The following is an 18,221-nucleotide window of genomic DNA, read 5'->3' as shown; positions in this document are numbered from 1 at the left end:
GGATCACTCCGAAACGTTCAAGACAGGAGCTGAAGTGAGTGTCAAATTAGTTTTGGTAATTTTGTGAAGATTTGTCAAACAACATCAAAGTTATTGGCAAAGTAAAATGAGCTTTTTGAAAGAAATCAGGTCCTAACTATAACTACCTACTGGCAACTGCTTGAAGGTAATATGTATATATATAAAAAACAAATCAATCAATCAATCAATCATTTGTAAAGCGCACTAGATACCTGCGAGGGTCTCAAGGCGATGGGGAGGGGGGGTGGGGGCGCTACTGATCGAACAGCCAAGTCTCTAGTATCCTCCTGAAGGTCAGCAGGTCTTGGGTCTGTCGTAGGCTCAGTAGGAGGGTGTTCCATGTCTTGGCGGCGAGGTGGGAGAAGGATCTCCCGCCAGTGGTTGCTCTTCGGATGCACGGGATGGTGGTGAGTGAGAGGTCGGCGGAGCGTAGCTGGCGGTTGGGGATGTAGAAGGGGAGCCGTCTGTTGAGGTAGGCTGGGCCGGTCTTGTGGAGTACTTTGTGTGCGTGGATGTGGAGCTTGAAGGATATCCTCTTGTTGACGGGGAGCCAGTGCAGGTTTCTCAAGTGGGGGGTGATGTGGCTGTGTCATAGTACGTTGAGGATCAGTCGTGCCGAGGCGTTTTGGATGAGTTGTAGGCGTTTGATGAGCTTGGTCGGGGCTCTCCCCTAGAGGGCGTTTCTGTAGTCGAGTCTGCTGCTGATGAGGACCTGGGTGACTGTCTTTCTTGTATCTGTCAGGATCCATCTGTAGATCTTGCGGAGCATGCAGAGGGTGTTGAAGCAGGAGGAGGAGACAGCGTTGACTTGCTTGGTCATTGAGAGCGTTGAGTCAAGGATGATTCCCGGGTTGCGTGCGTGGTCGGTGGGTGTCCGGGCTACCCCCAGTGCCGTTGCCACCAGGAGTCGTCCCAGGCTGAAGGGTTGGAGCCGAGGATGGGGACCTCCGTCTCGTCCGAGTTCAGCTTCAGATGGCTGATATTCATCCAGTCGGCGATGGCCTTCATTCCTTTGTGGAGTCTGGCTTTGGCGGTGATGGGGTCCTTGGTGAGGGAGAGGATCAGTTGAGTGTCGTTGGCGTAGAAGATTATGTTGAAGTCGTGCTGTCGGGCGACATGTGCGAGGGGGGCCATGTAAATGTTGAACAGTGTCGGGCTGAGGGAGGATCCCTGGGGTACGCCACAGATTATCTCGGAGGCTTTGGAATGGAATGGGGGGAGGCGGACGCTCTAGGTTCTGTCAGAGAGGAAGGAGGTGGTCCATTCCAGAACCTTGTCTCGGATCACTGCGGCATGGAGGCGCTTGTGTAGAGTGTGGTGGCAGACGGTGTCAAAGGTGGCAGAGAGGTCTAGGAGGATGAGTGCTGCATTCTCACCGTTGTCCAGCAGGGTCCTGATTTCATCGGTGGCGGCGATGAGGGCAGTCTCGGTGCTGTGGTTGCTGTGGAACCCTGACTGGGAAGGGTTCAAGATTCTATTTTCTTCTAGTCATCGGGTTAGCTGTCTGTTGACAATTTTCTTGATGACTTTGGCCGGGAAGGGGAGCAGAGAAATGGGCCGGAAGTTCTTGAGGTCTCTTGGGTCTGCCTTAGGTTTTTTGAGTAGGGAGTTGATCTCGGCATGTTTCCAGCTCTCTGGAAAGGTCGCGGTCTCGAGGGAAAGATTGATGACGTTGTTCAGGTGGGGTGCAATGGAGCTGCTTGCTTTGTTGAAGACGTGGTGCGGGAATGAATCTGACGCAGAGCCGGAGTGGATTGTGCTCATGGTCCATGATGGTATCATCGACACTCACGCTGGCCCAGGCTAGCAGGGGGTTGTGGTCGATGGTGTGCGGAGGGTCTGTTGTGTACTTGTCTGTTGGGGCTGTCTGGGTGTTGAAGCTGTCATGGATGTCTGCTATCTTGCGGTGGAAGAAGGTGGCGAGGGAGTCGCACAGGGCTTGCGACTGCGGGATGTTGTTGGTGTTGGAGCTGGGGTTGGAAAGTTCCTTTATGATGTTGAAGAGCTCCTTGCTATTGTGTGCATTGTTGTTGAGGCGGTCTTTGAAGGAGGTCCTCTTGGCCACCCTGATGAGGTGGTGGTGGTTGCAGATGGCGTCCTTGTGTGCTGTTTTGCTGTCCGGAGTTTGTTCACTGTGCCATTCCTTCTCTAGTTTCCGGCAGCCTTGCTTGGAGGTAAGGAGTTCTGGGGTGAACCAGCTGGCCCTCTTTCTGGTGTCTCTATGGGGGGGTTTCTTTAGCGGGCGAGGGTGTTGGTGCAGTCCTCGATCCAGCGTCTGAGGCTGTGGGCAGCGTTATCGGTGTTGGAGGGTTCGGTGGGTGGGCTGAGAGCGAGGTTTGCATGTAGTTGGTCTTCGGTGATTTTACTCCAGCAGCGGCGGTGGTGTGTGGTGGGTTTCTGGAATGCAAAGTGGATGCAGCGGTGGTCAGTCCAGAGAAGTTAAGTGGTGTGGTTGACGGAGACGTGCAGGCTTGAGGAGAAGACGGGGTCAAGAATGTGGCTGGCGGAGTGGGTGGGCGTTGTGACCAGTTGCTTTAGTCCCATGTTGACGAGGTTATTGATCAAGGTTGTGGAGTTGTTGTCATTGTTGTTCTCAAGGTGAATGTTCAGGTCTCCGAGGGGGATGTAGTCGGTGGAGGTCAGGGGGTGCGTGCTGATGAAGTCGGCGATGGAGTCGCTGAACTGGAGACAGGGTCCGGGGGGTCGGTAGACGAGGGTGCCTCTGAGTGTGGAGTTAGGGTCTGTGTGGATCTGGAAGTGCATGTGTTCGGTGGTGCTGAGCACGTCGTCAGTGCTAGTCGAGACCCTGATGCTGTTCTTGGGGACAATGGCGATTCCTCCTCCGAATCCGTTGGTGCGGTCTCTGCGGGTGATCTTGTAGCCGTCTGGGATGGCGACGTCCGGGGAAGATGTGTTGAGCAGGTCCCAGAGCTCAACGGCGTGTTTGCGTGCGAACCGGTGTTCAGTAGTATGCATCGGAGGTGGTTGAGGTCTTTCTTGGCGGGTGGTTTGTCGGCTCTGAGGCTGGTGTAGCTGCAGTTCTGGCAGGTGAAGGGACTGTGTGTGTGTTTCGGGGTGGCCTTGAGGCAGGTGTGGGTCCGTCCGGAGTTGAGAGCGTGCAGAGTGCTGGCGTCGTAGTGGCGGCTGTCATCGTGGCGGGTACGGAACCAGGGATTCTGGCGGTGGGCGCGGTCCAGGCTCAGACGGGCTTGCCTTAGGTGCGCCTATGGCGCGTCATCGGCGCGGATCCGCAGCGGCTGGCATATATGGGGAGGTGGGAGGGAGGAGCAGCGGGGAGGCGGGAGGCGGGGGCAGCGAGTGGACAGTCACGGTGGCGGGGTGCAGCGCGGGGGCGGTGAGGGACGATGAAGGGAACAGAAGGCAAAAAGGCACAAAAACAAGGGAAAACGAGTGTCACAGAAGGCAAGAGGGCACAGAAATACAGGGGAAAAATGAGTGTCACAGAAGGCAAAAAGGGCACAGAAATACAGGGAGAAAACGAGTGGCAAAGAAGGCAAAAAGGGCACAAGAATACAAGGGCAGCTGAGAAAAAGAAGGCAAAAATGGACAGAGAGGCACGATTTCATTTTTTGGGAAAGTTTCGTGCAGGTTTGTTAAGCAGCGTCATGCTAATCAGAAAACAAAAAATAGAAATTAACCTAGCAATAACTACACAGACAATAACTACAATAACTACACTGACATACCTCACACCTTAAAGCACCCCCTCAAGCATGCGTTAGCCTCTCCTAGTCAACCATACTTGTTCCCCACCTCTAGTCCTGACTGCCTGGATAGGGAAGTAGTCCTAACGTTGTGAGCTCAGTGCACTGAAGAGGGACTGATGGACGATAAGAGCTATAGCTGTCTTGTGGAAACAGACAGTGGGGTTAGCAGCTGAAGATGCTGAGCAGGGAGGGTGTGCTGCTCCTGTTGAGGTGTCCTTTTCTATGTTTTGCTCCTTATCTAAGCAGGTACCCCCTCTACATTTGACCTCTCAGTGTCACTGGCACCTCCTACCTTACATCAAGAAAGATCACCTTGTGAGCTGGATCCATGCACTGGCCAGTGCAAGCGCGACCAAACCTCTCCTTCTTATAAAATCCACACTTGTCCTCAATAATGACATTTCTTCATTAGCATCCTCCTTCTTTCCTCACCCTAATTTGATCATATTTGCAATCCGCCAAACCACCTACTGAATTTATTTACACGGCCCCAAACCTCTAAAGTACTATGGGACCATGCCTAATTCATACATTTATTCATTCTGTTTCAAAGTGGATGGTATTTGTGGCGATGTCTTGAATGGACATAAACCTCTTCGAAGGACATTGATGTAGCTGACAAGCATTTGAGATCTTAAACAGAGTGGATACAAAGCTGTGGCACTCAGGATAGAGTAGATGGTCCATCACTCACCTGCAGCCTGTTTTTCACATCAAGATTGGATTTGGCTTCTTTCCATTGTCTTAGCTGTTCTGCCCCAGATCTATAACAGAAATCAGAAGTATTATCATCCTATTCAGTAAGACTACTTATATGTTTTATATGGGCCTGCTCCTCGTCGGGCCGGCGCTGCAATACCCGACGTGTACCCATAAAGGGGCTCTTTATCGGAGATATTTTGTTCATTGCCGTTAAGTGCCGTGGGTGTAAGGACCCTTTGGGTATTGCAGCGCCAACCCCACGAGGAGCAGGTCCATATGATGAAGCATGACACCTAGCTTGCTGGGTGTGTGAGGGCACTAGTTCTAAAAGGAGGAATCCCTCTCCTCCCACTACTTAATTGACAGGACAATCTACCCTTGTGACAATAAATAGGTCTCTGACTAAGATTTTTATCACACCAAGGAACTTCGTACCCTACTTCTTTATGATTTTAATCCAGGGGTACTCAATAATAAAGGAAATTCCTTGGGTATACCCCAGGTATTTTAAAATCTTATAATAACATAATATCGACCATAGTATTTGTCCTGTAACAAGATTTATAGGAACTCCCGGGTCCACGGACGTTGATCGAGTCAACAGAATATGGTCCAAATGGTGGGATATATAAGACGAAGGGCCTGATGTATAAACATTAAGAATACCATTTTCCTAATTTCGATTTTCTCTAAATCGCAATTAGGAAATCTGTATTCTTAATGTGCAACATTATTTTGAGTTTCATTAGCGATTACTAGTGGGTTGCAAATGGACCTACCTCATGCATATTAATGAGGTAGATTGCATGTTGTCGTGGTCTCTCTTTCTCCTCGATCCCAACTCCACAGATCTTTTTTATTTGCCTCAGGGCTTCAGGAAGACTCATGGGGAAGCACCTCTGAGGAGGCAGCACTCAGTGTCATAGTGCTTTTTTTTAACCTTTCAGTCACGTTGCAGAGCAGCTATGCTGCAGTACAACATGGTTAAAAGCTTTGACAAAGCCGTTAGCTTTTCTAGGCAAGATCGATTGGTGTTGCCTATGTGTGTTATTACAGCATCAACACCTAAAAAAAAAAAAAAATTGCAACAATAAAATTATGTTTGTCATAAGAAAAAAAAAGTGTGCCTTAAATTCCCCATTCATCACACAGGCATCAGTGAATTGGTAGAAGGGGGGTCCACAGGATACCGATCGGCTGAGAGAGCAGGCTGTTACCACTCCCCCTCACTTCCTCTTTCGTCTGAGCTTGTGGGGGGGGCAAGTGCTGTTCCGGCCCTACAGGATCACATTGAGGATGAGAGGGTGGACTTGGATTCCCCCATTAGCCAAAATGAGATGGCTTCCCCAAGGGCGAATTTACCAATCTCTGTCGCTTCCACTAAAGAGACTTTGACCTCCGGAAAGGCAGCGGGCGAAAATCTCGAGGCCAGAAAGTATCCTACTTTTATCAAAGCCAAACAGGATGGGCCTTAGATTGAAGCAGATGCAATGCAGGAGACGGAAAGGGGTGACCTCTTAGCAGATAGCTTGCTGGTTGCTGGCCCCAATTCTTTAGTCTCCAAGCCTGGTAGTCAATTGCTTCTTCTCTTAAATACATCAGTTGAGGAAGAGCCCATGCATCTTTCAATGCGGGGGTTGCAGATGTGTCTATGGTGACCTCACAAATGGTCTTTGCTTTAATGGGTCTAGAGGGATTCCTGGCGGAGGATAGGCCAAACATTATTCATATGGATCCCCTACAAGGCGGCGGCTCCTTTTCTATGCAATGGGATGCTAAGAGCATCCTTAATTTAATTCTGGAAGAAATTTGGGACCTAAAAACCTCCCAATCTACTGAGATCACTGCAATAAATGGGGGATCTGACAATAATAAGAGCTCACCGAGTCCCCACACAACTCCCTGCTAATGCAAAACTTCCCCAGACGATTCTGGTAAACTTTGGTGACTTCGGGGTCAAGGAGCAGATTGTGTGTAGAGCAATCAGGCAAAGACAGTTTTCTTCGGCAGAAGTGCCAGTGTGTCGTATATTTTCAGACATATCAGCCTCCACTGCAAAAAAGCGGAAAGAAATTTTAAAAGTGCTTCAGTTGTTTAAAGCTCAAGAGGCACAAGCTAGATAGCTCAGCAGAGTAGGCTCAAAGTGTTAGTTAAGGTAAAATTTCATATTTTTTGTGATGTCGCAGAGGCACAGAGTTTACTACAAGAGATTTCGGCTGATAAACCCTAGTGGCTTGAAGCAAGTATTTGGTATGTTGTGAATCATTTTAGAATCAAGCGTAATTTACCGATTCATGCCCTTATATAGGTACAATTCACATTGCCCTTATATAGGCATAGAAATCTTGCCCATAGTTAGACATAACCCATCCAGTCCAAATACAGGCATGCCTACTTCCACTAGTTCCAAAAAGCCACAACGATTTCTTGGAAAACTCGGCTTCAGCAGTCAAGGAAAACCACTTACTTAAATATTGATTTGTCCTAGAAATCATGGCGTTTTCAAAGAACTACCATTCTCTTGGGGTTCTTTGGTGACATTATTATGTCCGACTTTACGTCAAACAAGGCACCTTCAAGGTATAAATATGCCTACACTTGCCCTAGCAAACACACAGTGGTTCTGCGCAGCTCGACTATCTACTTGCCCGACGCTGCTCGCTACAGCAAGTGCCGAAGGAAGCCGACCCTCCAGCTGACGCACTGACAGAGAGGCTGCCTTTCTTTTCTAATGAATACAGCTCCAGTGTTTCCAAGCTCCCCTTGCGGAGTGTTTGGAAATCGAGTCCCGAGACAGAGATACCAGACCTCCTTCATTCTAAAACCAAGGTACGGAGCTGATTAGACCTTGAGAGAACTCTTGGTTAGATTCTTGACAAAAACAGACTAGACCTATGCTACACCTCACTTACTTCTTCCTTTGCACTAGACTTAGGTTAGGTAGATTTGGTGTAGGCGTATTTTAGAAGCACCAGTTGAGTACTTTTAGCCTTTGTTATTTATGTATGTATTTATCTATGGTCTAGGAGCCATACAATGCTTTTACAGTGTTATTTTATAATACTCTTCTTACTGTACGCATTATACTCTGCAACCAGTATTACTATTGTAGTAGTTCATTTCTTTTGCATGAGAAAGAAGACTGTTCAATAAAACTTTTCTTGAAAACGCCCGTCTCTCTATTTCTCTGCACCTCTGGTGAAACGAAGCATGCACGAGTGACTCAGTGAAATATCTATCTACTGTTTCCAAGACACTAGAGATACGTTTTTATCTTGGGAAACAAAATTGTCATGTTTATGCGGTTGTCAGAAAATAATCCCTTCTTGTTTATTCGAGAAACTTTCTAGTGACCTCTGAGCTAGCTGGCACTCACAATTAAGTCTAATATATTCGATAGAGACCTAGTCGACCTAAGTCCTACGTCATATCTATAGGATATATTATTCCAATGCGCAGTGCCTATTGGGAATATAGGAATTACACTACAGGTTGACCTGCTGGGGGGTATGTATCTTTGGGTTGCAAATGGGTTATTCATCCCTTGAGGACTGCATCACTATATACATTTTCTTGCAGGTGAAAAGATAAGGTGTCAGCATAAGGTGTAGAAGGGTAATGACAGTATAAGGCGGTTTAATTTTAGGTTTTGTTGTGTAGGATGGGGAAGTGAGGGTAGGGGGAGGGCTTCATGCAGCTGCACTAGGCACCAAGTTAGTGTGCCTGTAGTAGGGTGGATGGGAAGGACAGGCTGCCAACCACGGAGCAGGGGCGGCCACATGCTCGGGCGACAATGGGTCAAGGGTTGGGTGCATGGGGGAAAAATGAAATCCATATTTTAAATTCATACTCATTTGCTGATTGTTATGTGAGAGCAAGAAAGGAGAACCTGTCACCTCCGTGAGCTGGAGGTTTTTTTCAGTTTTAGTAAAAGGAATATTCTTGGAACAAGGGGGCATTCAGAAATCTACTCTTTTTCCGTAATGGGTAATAAGGAAATAGTGAAAGTAGTGTTGTTTAATGTGAATGGCCTTAATAATAAAAGGAAAATGCAGGCCAATTAGGCTTGGATTAAAACAGAGAACCCCTTGGTCATTTTAATACAAAAACCCATATTCCAGCGGGGAAAATTTTCGAGTTTGTAATGTTCAGAGCCTGGCCAGCTTACAGGGGTTTCTCTTTATCCTCAGTAGCACATAGGGGGGCGGTGATTTTTCTTAACAAACAATTCCAGGCTGAGGTGGTTAATTGGGCAAGCGATCAAAGAGGCAGATGGTGCTGGCTCACCTGTAATGTAGACCATTGACCTCTGACGTTTGCTAGTATATATGCCCCAGTTGAGGATAATCCCCTCCCATTTGAGGAACTTTTTCAATCATTAATCCAAGTCCCGGGAGAGTTGATTGTGGGAGGCGATTTTAATTTGCTAATGAATCCCAGGATCGATTCCTCATCTAGATTAAAAAGCCTGTCAAAATGAACAACTCTTAAAATAACACATAGCTATAGTTCAATGCGGGATATTATTGACCCCTGGCGAACAGCATTTCCTAACGAAATTGCTAACACTTGTTTCTCAGGGAGATTTCACACTTTTTCACGCATTGATTTTTTCTTATTTCCAGGAAATTTGTCTTTTTACAGCAGAAAATTCTTCAAAACGGTTTTTTCTGACCATGCATTGGTGGTTTTGGAGTTAGCATTGGGTAAAGGTAGTGTATTTAGTAAAAAGTGAATGTTTCACCGACAATATTTGCTGGAAGAGGATTGGGTGTCTTCTAGTAAAACACACATTTTAGAGTTTTTTGAGCAAAATATTGGCTCTGCTTCATTCCCATGTGGTATGGGATTCATTTAAAGCCTTTTTTTGATGCCTAGTTATAGGTAAGGATGCAGAGAATTCAAGAAAAAGGAAGGGAGAAAACCAGGTAGTAGAGCAAAAAGTGCAAGAATCTTTTGAAAGGTTTCTCTCTAATCCCTCGGCCTTGAATAAATGTCAGTCGGTTCAGGCTAAACAGGACCTGACTGAAGTATACAATGCTAAAAGCGACACCCTTTTTCAGAATGATAGGCAAAAGACCTACGAAGAAAGCAACTACACTGGGAGGTTTTTAGCTTGGCAGGCTGGGGAACTGGCCACAAGTAATCAAAAAGGTTCCTTGAGATGTCCCACCTCTGGCTCCTGTACGGAGGATTCGGAAGAAATAGGAGAGATAATGGTCCAGCAATATAGGAAGATCTATGGCCAGCAATTACCAATTGATATCTCATTATTGGAAGATGTTTTGCGGGAATACAAAGTACCGGGGCTATCTGAGGCGGATAAAGGCCATATGATGAACCCTTTTACAAAAGATGAGTTAGGGGAGGTTATTAAAAATCTTCCCAATGGTAAAGCCTCTGGTCCAGATGGTCTGCCAGCAAAAATGTTGAAAACATTCTTCGGGGTAATTGAGGACTTTTTATTATTAGTTATAAATTAAATTTTTGAGGGTGGGCCTATCCCTTTGTCATTTAGAGAAGGAAGTGTAATCAGTTTTTAAAAAAAGGCAAAAATAGTGAAGACCCCAATTCATATCGTCCCATCACGCTTCTAAACTGTAATTACAAAATAATTACTAAACTTTTAGCTAATCATTTTAATGGAATTGCCTCTTATTTAATTCATCAGGATCAGAATGGTTTTATCGCTGGAAGGCAGCTTGGCACAAACACACACTTTTTGGTGGAGGCACTTGATTTTTTTGATACCATGAAGATACCAGCCTTGGTGCTGTTTTTAGATGCCGAAAAAGCTTTTGATTTGATGATCTGGGAATCTTTATTTTGTATTTTGGGTAAATTTGACATCCCAACTAAAATTACTGGGCTGGTTGAAATGCTATATTTGAATGCTGAGGCCAATATTATTATTAATGCAGCTAGTGCCGGCCAAGTAGAAGTCAAAATAGGAACTAGACAAGGATGTCCGCTTTCCCCGGTTCCATTTGCCTTTTTTATTGAACCTCTTGCTATAGCCATTAGGAGCAATAGGGATATCTGCCCCTTGCTTCCATTTTTTTATTTTTTATTTTTTTATTTTTCAGGTTGAGAATTAATCATTAGCACAGTACAATATATCTTCATCATGGGAATCAATTTGAATAACAAAATGTGTATACAGATTGGAATATATGAGAAAAGAATGCAAATGCAAAATAGAAAAGAATGGGTCAGGCAAAACGCAAATGCCCCAATACAACAATGTGGCCCAGCCAGTTCCTACCATTCAGTTATTCAACCATTGCATAAATGGAGCCCATATTTTCAGACCATTCTCCCGCCTACTCTTGCCCCCCCTTAAGAACACAGCTGATTCCAAATTATGGAGAGCTAAAATCCTTGCTCTCCAGTTTACAAAGATGGGGGCAGCCGGACTGATCCATTCTGACGTTATGCATAGCCGTATCAATGATATAGCTAGGCATAGTAGAGCAGAGGCATGACTTGTTCTATCCAACAAACCATCAGTTTCACAGCTAGTTATTACTAATTCAGGAGATAAAACCACAGGAATCTTAAGGTTTAGATTGATAAATAATTGAACATCTTGAAGAAATGAATCAAGTTTAAGGCAAGTAAAAAACATGTGTACATCGTTAGCTGCTGCTAGGCCGCATCTTGGACAGCTATGACCACCACTACCTCCCCATTTAGGTATTTTGGCCGGGGTACAGTAAAGGTCAAATAGGGCCATATAACTTTGGGAGCGTAGGCTCCCAGAGATTAGCACCGTGTTGGATAGTTCTAGTGCCTGAGAAATATCTATACCAACCTTGACTAGCTTGTTTCGACATTTAGTGTTCTGGGAAGATAGATCATCAGGGAGCCCCGATAATAAGTTTTGATAAAGCACCCCAATTCGTGACTTCCTCAGAATCAATTCCATAAGTGGGTTCTTAGCAAGTAAGGTAGGGATTTTATGCAAAAGTTTATCTAAATAGCTACGAACCTGTAAATATTTTAAAAATTCATGCGTATCCAAGGCAAACTTATCTTTTAAAAATAAAAAGGAAGCCATATTCCCCTCATAAACTAGGACCCCCAGAACAATAATGCCACGTAACTTCCACCTGATTGTGATCTGATCTTGAAAGGTAGAGGGTAGCAATCTAGCAGCTGCCAAGGGTGTGTAGTATTTGATGTTAGGAATTAGCCATTTCCGACGCACCTTCCTTTAAACCGAATGCATTGCTATAATAACCTTGAACTTGGGTTTTTTGAAGTAGCTGGGTTCGAGAACCGACAATAATATCCCCTTGCCATCCTCTCCTAAGCCAATCTTAAAAATAGAGGGACTACAAAATGATGGAAGTATTGCTCTCTCACCGAAGAGTGGCAGAGCAAAATGTTGAAGCAAGGCTGACCAATTATAGAGCAACAAATTGGGCAATGACCATCCTCCCCTGTCCAGTGGCAAATGCATCCATTTTGCCGCCCTTCGGGGCTGGCGATAGCCCCACAGAAACCTATTGTAGCATCTTTCTGCACGGGCAAGACTTGACTGAGCGAATTCTAGCGGAATGGTCCTAAATATATATAGAAAATTCGGTAAAATACACATTTTTAATATGTTCTGTCTACCAAATAAAGATAGGTTCAGATTGTCCAGCCTGCGCAAGGTGGAGCTAACCATATCTATGATGAGTAAGATGTTCATATCTGGTAACTTATCTACTGCAGCTGTGATTTTTACCCCTACATACGTCGCACTTTGAACCACTGGTGCATCAGAGGGGCCCATAGTAGTAGATTGAACAACCTGGGTTTTCTGGACATTGAGTTTATAGCCTGAGAATTGGCCGTACTGTTCCGCTAAGTTCTTATTAGCTGGGAATGAGGATGACACATCACTAGTTAACACAATAATATCGTCGGCATATGCCAGAACTTTAAATTCAAACGCATTGATCTTAACCGGAGGTATGTTCGGAGAAAGCTCGATTTTATTAATAAACGGATCTATATAAAGTGTGAATAGCAGGGGCGAGCAAGGACACCCCTGCCTAGTGCCCCGGCTAATATCAAACAATCTTGAAAGCAAACCTGATATAGATAAGGTTGCTTGGGGAGCCATATAGAGTGACTGTAGAGCGTGTATAAAACTTAAACAAAACTCCTTCCAGTGCAGGATTTTCCATAAAAAACCCCAGGCAACCCTGTCAAACGCCTTTTTGGTGTCCAACAGGATCGCACCGAGGGGAGATCTTGTAACTTGGGCCCAGTTCAGAAGTGCTATAACACAGCGGACATGGTCGGCCGTGTCCCTACCAGGAACAAATCCGTGTTGGCGTATAGAAACTAATGGAGATATCACTGATGCTAGTCTTGTGGCCAACATTTATGCAAAAATGTTGCTGTCCTTATTAATCAGTGATATCGGACGGAACGAGGCGGGGTCCAGCTCCGGCTTATCTTTTTTTTTAACAGAATGATAGTTGTATAATGCCAGGAGTCTTGTATGAAACCAAGCTGAGCATCTCTAAGAGTTATTAAGAGATCCTCCCGAATCTCCGGCCGGAATATATTATAAAATTCCAAAGGAATAGAATCAGGGCCAGCCGCCATGCCCTTAACCAATGAATTCAATGCTAGATCAACTTCATCCTATCGTATTGGGGCGGCAAGAGTGGCATTTTGATGCCCCGGGATTTTTAAAGTATTAAGCTCATGGACAAAAGCCGCAAATTCATGGTCTAAATTAAGATCGTTGACTTCCTCTGTATATACAGAGCGATAAAATTCAGAAAAAAACGTCAGGACCCCTTCAGGAGTATCATAAATATGGCCCTGAGTGTCCTGAATCTTGGTAATGCGATTAACCAAACCGCGCTGCTGAAGTCACTGAGCGAGGACCCTGCCAGATTTTTTGCCAAACTCGAACATCATCAAGCGATACTGTAGGTATTTGGTAGCAAGATCCTGACCAAAAAAATCAAGCAGGGAGGCTTTGATACGTGCGACCTGTACTTGAGTGTGGGCTATATCCCGGCCTTCCTTAATCGCGCTTATAGGCTGGACCTCTGCGAGACGTAATTAATTAATGCGCCCATTCGTTTGCTCTTGAATTAGCCTCTGACAAGAGAATGAAAAACTTTTTGTCTCACCACAGATTGCAGCCTTAAGTGAATCCCAAACAATATTACTAGAGGCTGAGCCTCTATTGATGTTCAAAAATTCGGATACCCAAGGCCTCATATGATCTAAATATGCCTGTTCTGACAAAAGTTTTCTCTCAAAAGTCCAACGCCTAGGAACCTTTACAATACGATTTAGGGTGCAGTCTATAATGAAGGGATTATGATCTGATATGATTCTGGGTGAAATTGAGATTGAAGTAGTATCTGCAAGTTGATCTGACAGAAAAAAATAATCTGAACGAACCATTTTCTTGTGAGGGGCAGAGAAGTATGTGTAACCGTCTAAGTTCTTACAATGATGAAACCAAAGATCAGTCATAAAGTGTTCCTGAACCAGGGCTTGCAGAGCCCTAAAAACTCTAGGTTTCTGACCTACATATTTTTGCCCTCCTATTAAGTTAAAGTCGGCTGACAGAATAATATTGAAATCCCCACAGAAACAAATAGGATGGGTCCATAAAGCCAATTCTACATTTAAATGGTCTAAAACTGCAGGGTCATCCATATTTGAACTATATACAGTACAAACAGTCAGGAATATGCCATTAATGAAAAGCTCAGCAATTACCCATCTCCCCCCAGTATCTTGGCTAGTTCTCAAACATGATCCTAACCCCTGTTTTACTAATATTGCCACCCCTCTTATCATTGAAGTCTGTTGAGAGCAAACTATTAAGTCAAACCCAGGAATCTTTAAGTAATCTTGGTTACTCCAGGGCACATGGATTTCCTGTAAACACAGTACCTCTAAGTGAAGAGCCCGAATAACTCGCGAGAATAGGGCTCTCTTCTTCCCATTATTCAGGCAACAGACATTCCATGAGGCTATACGAATTCTACCTGACGCCATTGAATCTTTTTATAGAAAAACATCACAATAGTAACAATAATCAACATAGAGCCTTGATAGCCATGATATAAAAAAAATGTCAAGCTTTTTTTCAGAATGTGCCCCATCCCACCCTCCACCCCTTACTGCCACCCGCCAGCAACCCCCTCAGCCCACCACCCGCCAAACTAGGCCGAGGTCCAAATGATGGAGGAGCTGGTATGAGCAGGGACCCCCCCTGGAGCCGCTGCCAACTTAAAGATACCAATAGAGGACGTGGCCAAGGAGATGTAAAAAAAAACTAAAACAAAAAAAAACACAAGAATAAATGCATACTAAAGAACATCATCCCCTCTAGAGAGCATTGTCCTCCCCTAACAGCTTTAGAAGAAAGGAAATGGAGCTATATAGTTATACTCTTATAATTACAGCTTTCTACAATGAGTCCAAAAATGCCTTAGCCTGAATGTCAGACTCAAAAAATCTGGTCTGGCCTTGATGGATAATTTAAAGTTTAGAGGGAAAAAGCAAAAACACCTGTGCTTCTTTAGACTGAAAAGGGGCAATGAGGTGACGGAGCTGCCACCTCCGTTCAACCGTGGCTGGACAAATATCTGGTCTAACAAAAAACTGACAGCCCTTCCCTGTCCTTTGCCTATCAGGCCTGGCTAGATCATAAATCCTTTCTCTAGCTAAAAAATTATGCAGACAGATTAAGATAGCACGGGGTCTATTGTTTGTTTGGCCGGAGTGCTCTTTAGGCTTGAAGGGAAAACGGTGGTCACGTTGGATTTCCAGTTGCCAATCCAATTCCTTAACCTCTGGGAATGCCTCGGTGAATAGATCGGCCATGAACTGCCGAGTGTCCGATCCTTCAATGCCTTCGGGAATCCCCAGGATTCTTAAGTTATTTCTCCGAGCCCGGTTTTCAATGTCCACGAGTTTCCACTGGATATTGTCTCGCTGGGATTGAATTGCGTCTATGGTAGACTTTTGAGTGACCAAGTCATCTTCAGAGTAGAAATCCGGGTTTCTGCTTTGGCTACCCTGGATGAGGTATCTACACAAGTCTTGATCACTCTACGAAAAGAGTTTTGAACCCTGCTGCACGCCCCCTGTGCGCAGGCACTTTCCTGTCGAGTTTCCTCACGATGTGCCATTATTGTTTGGTATATTATTGCCAGTGTCATTTCACCTAGAGGCGGCCCCAAACTGGAGTCAAGACCGTTAGTGACTGGATCTTGGAGATTTTCTTGTGCACCAGACTGAGCATGAAATGAGTAGTCCCAGGCTAGGGAGGCATTGTTCGAACTAGAGTCTTGAGGAACTTTTTGAACAGTAGAAAGGCCCTTCGAGATGCCAGCAGAGTTCAAGGCATCATTTGTTCGCCAGTCGCCCAGCTCACTGTCCTCGTCATCAGTCCAGTTCTTATCCAGCCCATTATCATCCACAGAAGAACCCGTGTGTTCAGATAAGGAGAAAAAGTTATCTCCATCTATGTCGCCATCAGTATTTAATGAGGCAGATGGTAAATGAGCTTGCTGTATTTCTGTGTGGGGAAAATGAGCAACTGCTAATTGTGTACTAGGCTCCAGATCTAAAGGGTCTACGTCTCCCAGCAGCCCACTGGGTTGTGTGCCAGAATCCGGAAAAGATTCAGTATATGAGACAATCCCCGTCATATTATCGGCCGGCACCCCCACCTCTGGTTGAACAATTGCGCTTCCATGAGTGCCCCTATATATGTCTTTGGGCGAAACTGTAGGGGAAGATAGCGATGAAACACTATCTGCCTTACCAGTTGGAGACCCTTTAGTGGGCGTAAGAAGAGCAGCAGGGAGATGGGAGGTTTTCTCAACAGCTGGGCTCTGAGGGCTCAGTGGCTTCTTGTTAGTGATGCTTGCCCAGGGTTTGAACATTGCAGGCACCGGGACCGATTTTGTATTCTTCACTGTTTTACCAGCCATGGTATCTGGCTGGCCCCTTTTAGACTTCTCAGCTGATGAAAGTGCCGGAGGCAGAGATGCTGAGGATCCGGTCTTTGCTACAACCCGGGGCGGGTTTTTTGCTTGGCCTTTCGGTGGCATTGCAGCGCCGATGAAGCAGCGCTGGAAATGCTGAAAGCACCGCTGAGCAAACAAAGGGCCGCCGCCCGGTGAGCGACGTGATGCGAGGATCCAATGTGAGAGGCTGCGTCGATAAGTGCCGGGCCACCGGAGCATCTCCCTTCACCGATCGAAAAAGTAAGAGAGATCAGTTGATTATGCCGTTCAGTCGACCCCCGTGCTATAGAGCATTTGGAGTCAGCAGGTCATTCAGGGGCAGAGAACGCTGAGACCAGCTCGCACGGCCAGAGCGCTGGCCGCCATCTTTTGCCCCCTGCCCCTCGCTTCCAAATCTGGATAAAATTAAATTATACGCGGACGATATTATGCTGAATATAAAACCAGAGAAGGAAGTTCAGGCAGCGGCCTTCCCGATTTTTGAACAGTATGAGGCTTCTGGAGGGGATAACATTAATTTAAAAAAAACTGAAGTTTTACGTTGCGGTGGTGGGGCATCCAGGGATTTACACCCCAACATTATCTCATGTTTGAATACAAATCCTAAGAGATATTTAGGGGTGTATTTTCACCATTAATTTTGGAATTATATGACTTTATGACTTAAATATTGTCCCACTACTACGAAAAGTCAAAGATTTGCTTACCCGATGGCATCCTCTACCATTATCTATTCTAGGCAGGGTTGCATTGATTAAAATGTCAGTGATTCCACTTTCTCTTTTCAGCTATTCCCTGTGTTTTAGTTAATTCCTTGTTTATTAAACTAGAGTCTATGTTTACATCATTTCTCTGGGGCAAAAAGGTCGCCCGCAGTGCAGTTGGCACTTTATATGAGGAGCGGGCAATTGGTGGGCTAGCTCTCCCCAATTTGAAGGATTATTATTACGCATACTTTGCACAATATATGTCTAGATTTATACAGGAATTACATTCAGGTTTCTTTTTTAAAAAAATTATTAACTTAATTTGTAAAGAGAAACACAGGCATCAGTGAATTGATCCAGCAACTTTGAATGTCAAACCCTAATTCACATGAGTAGCAATGCTCACGTTTACCCTAAATATCAATGGCATGAAATATCCGTTAAATTTGTGTTCCTATATTTTGGATGTGAATTAGGTTCACGACAACATGTTAGAAGTAGAAAATTAAATGTGTCTTGAAAATTAGAGTAGTGTAGTCTGTCTTTCATGACCATATAGCAAGTGGTTTCTTTATATATGGAATGCCTTTGATGCTGCGTGTACGTGAGCAAGGCCAGGGTTAGCCAAAACGCGTAATGGCAGATTTACTACAATAAAGAGCTAAGAAATATAGGTGGACTCTGTGCCCTGCCCAGTTCTTTGGGAGATTTCAGTAATGGGTTCTCACACATATATATCTACATCTAATCTGTACATATCTATATCTATCTCTATCTATCTATCTCAAAAGGTATAGTAACATTCTAGTTCGGTGAAACTTTCAGTGACACTGTAATGTTCTAAACCAAAAAAAACCTGAAATGCACAAGTTACAGTTATCACTAGTAACTATGACTTGAGCCCTAAAGTGACTATAAGTCATCGCAGATGTTACAGTCATGTTATCAATAATCTCATAGATCATGTCATAAGTGACGTAACATGTCGGGTAATTAGCAGTGGATGCTGAGGGTCTAGTTACTTTAGGGCATGAGTTAAAGTTACTAAAGAT

General features: G+C 44.9%; 1 protein-coding gene across 1 annotated transcript in view; it reads right to left on the bottom strand.

Annotated features, from left to right (window-relative positions):
* Positions 1 to 18,221, bottom strand: part of LOC147709888 (uncharacterized) — a 153,625-nt gene that overhangs the window by 41,500 nt on the left and 93,904 nt on the right. Inside the window, exon 4 of the mRNA XM_086928327.1 lies at positions 4,444 to 4,513. Within this exon, the coding sequence (XP_086784453.1) occupies positions 4,444 to 4,513 (70 nt within the window). The remainder of the gene's footprint in view (positions 1 to 4,443; positions 4,514 to 18,221) is intronic.

The sequence above is a fragment of the Lissotriton vulgaris genome, chromosome 6 (assembly GCF_964263255.1).
Source record: "Lissotriton vulgaris chromosome 6, aLisVul1.2, whole genome shotgun sequence".
Taxonomy (NCBI): Eukaryota; Metazoa; Chordata; class Amphibia; order Caudata; family Salamandridae; genus Lissotriton; species Lissotriton vulgaris.
This window is presented reverse-complemented; position numbering and strand designations above follow the sequence as displayed.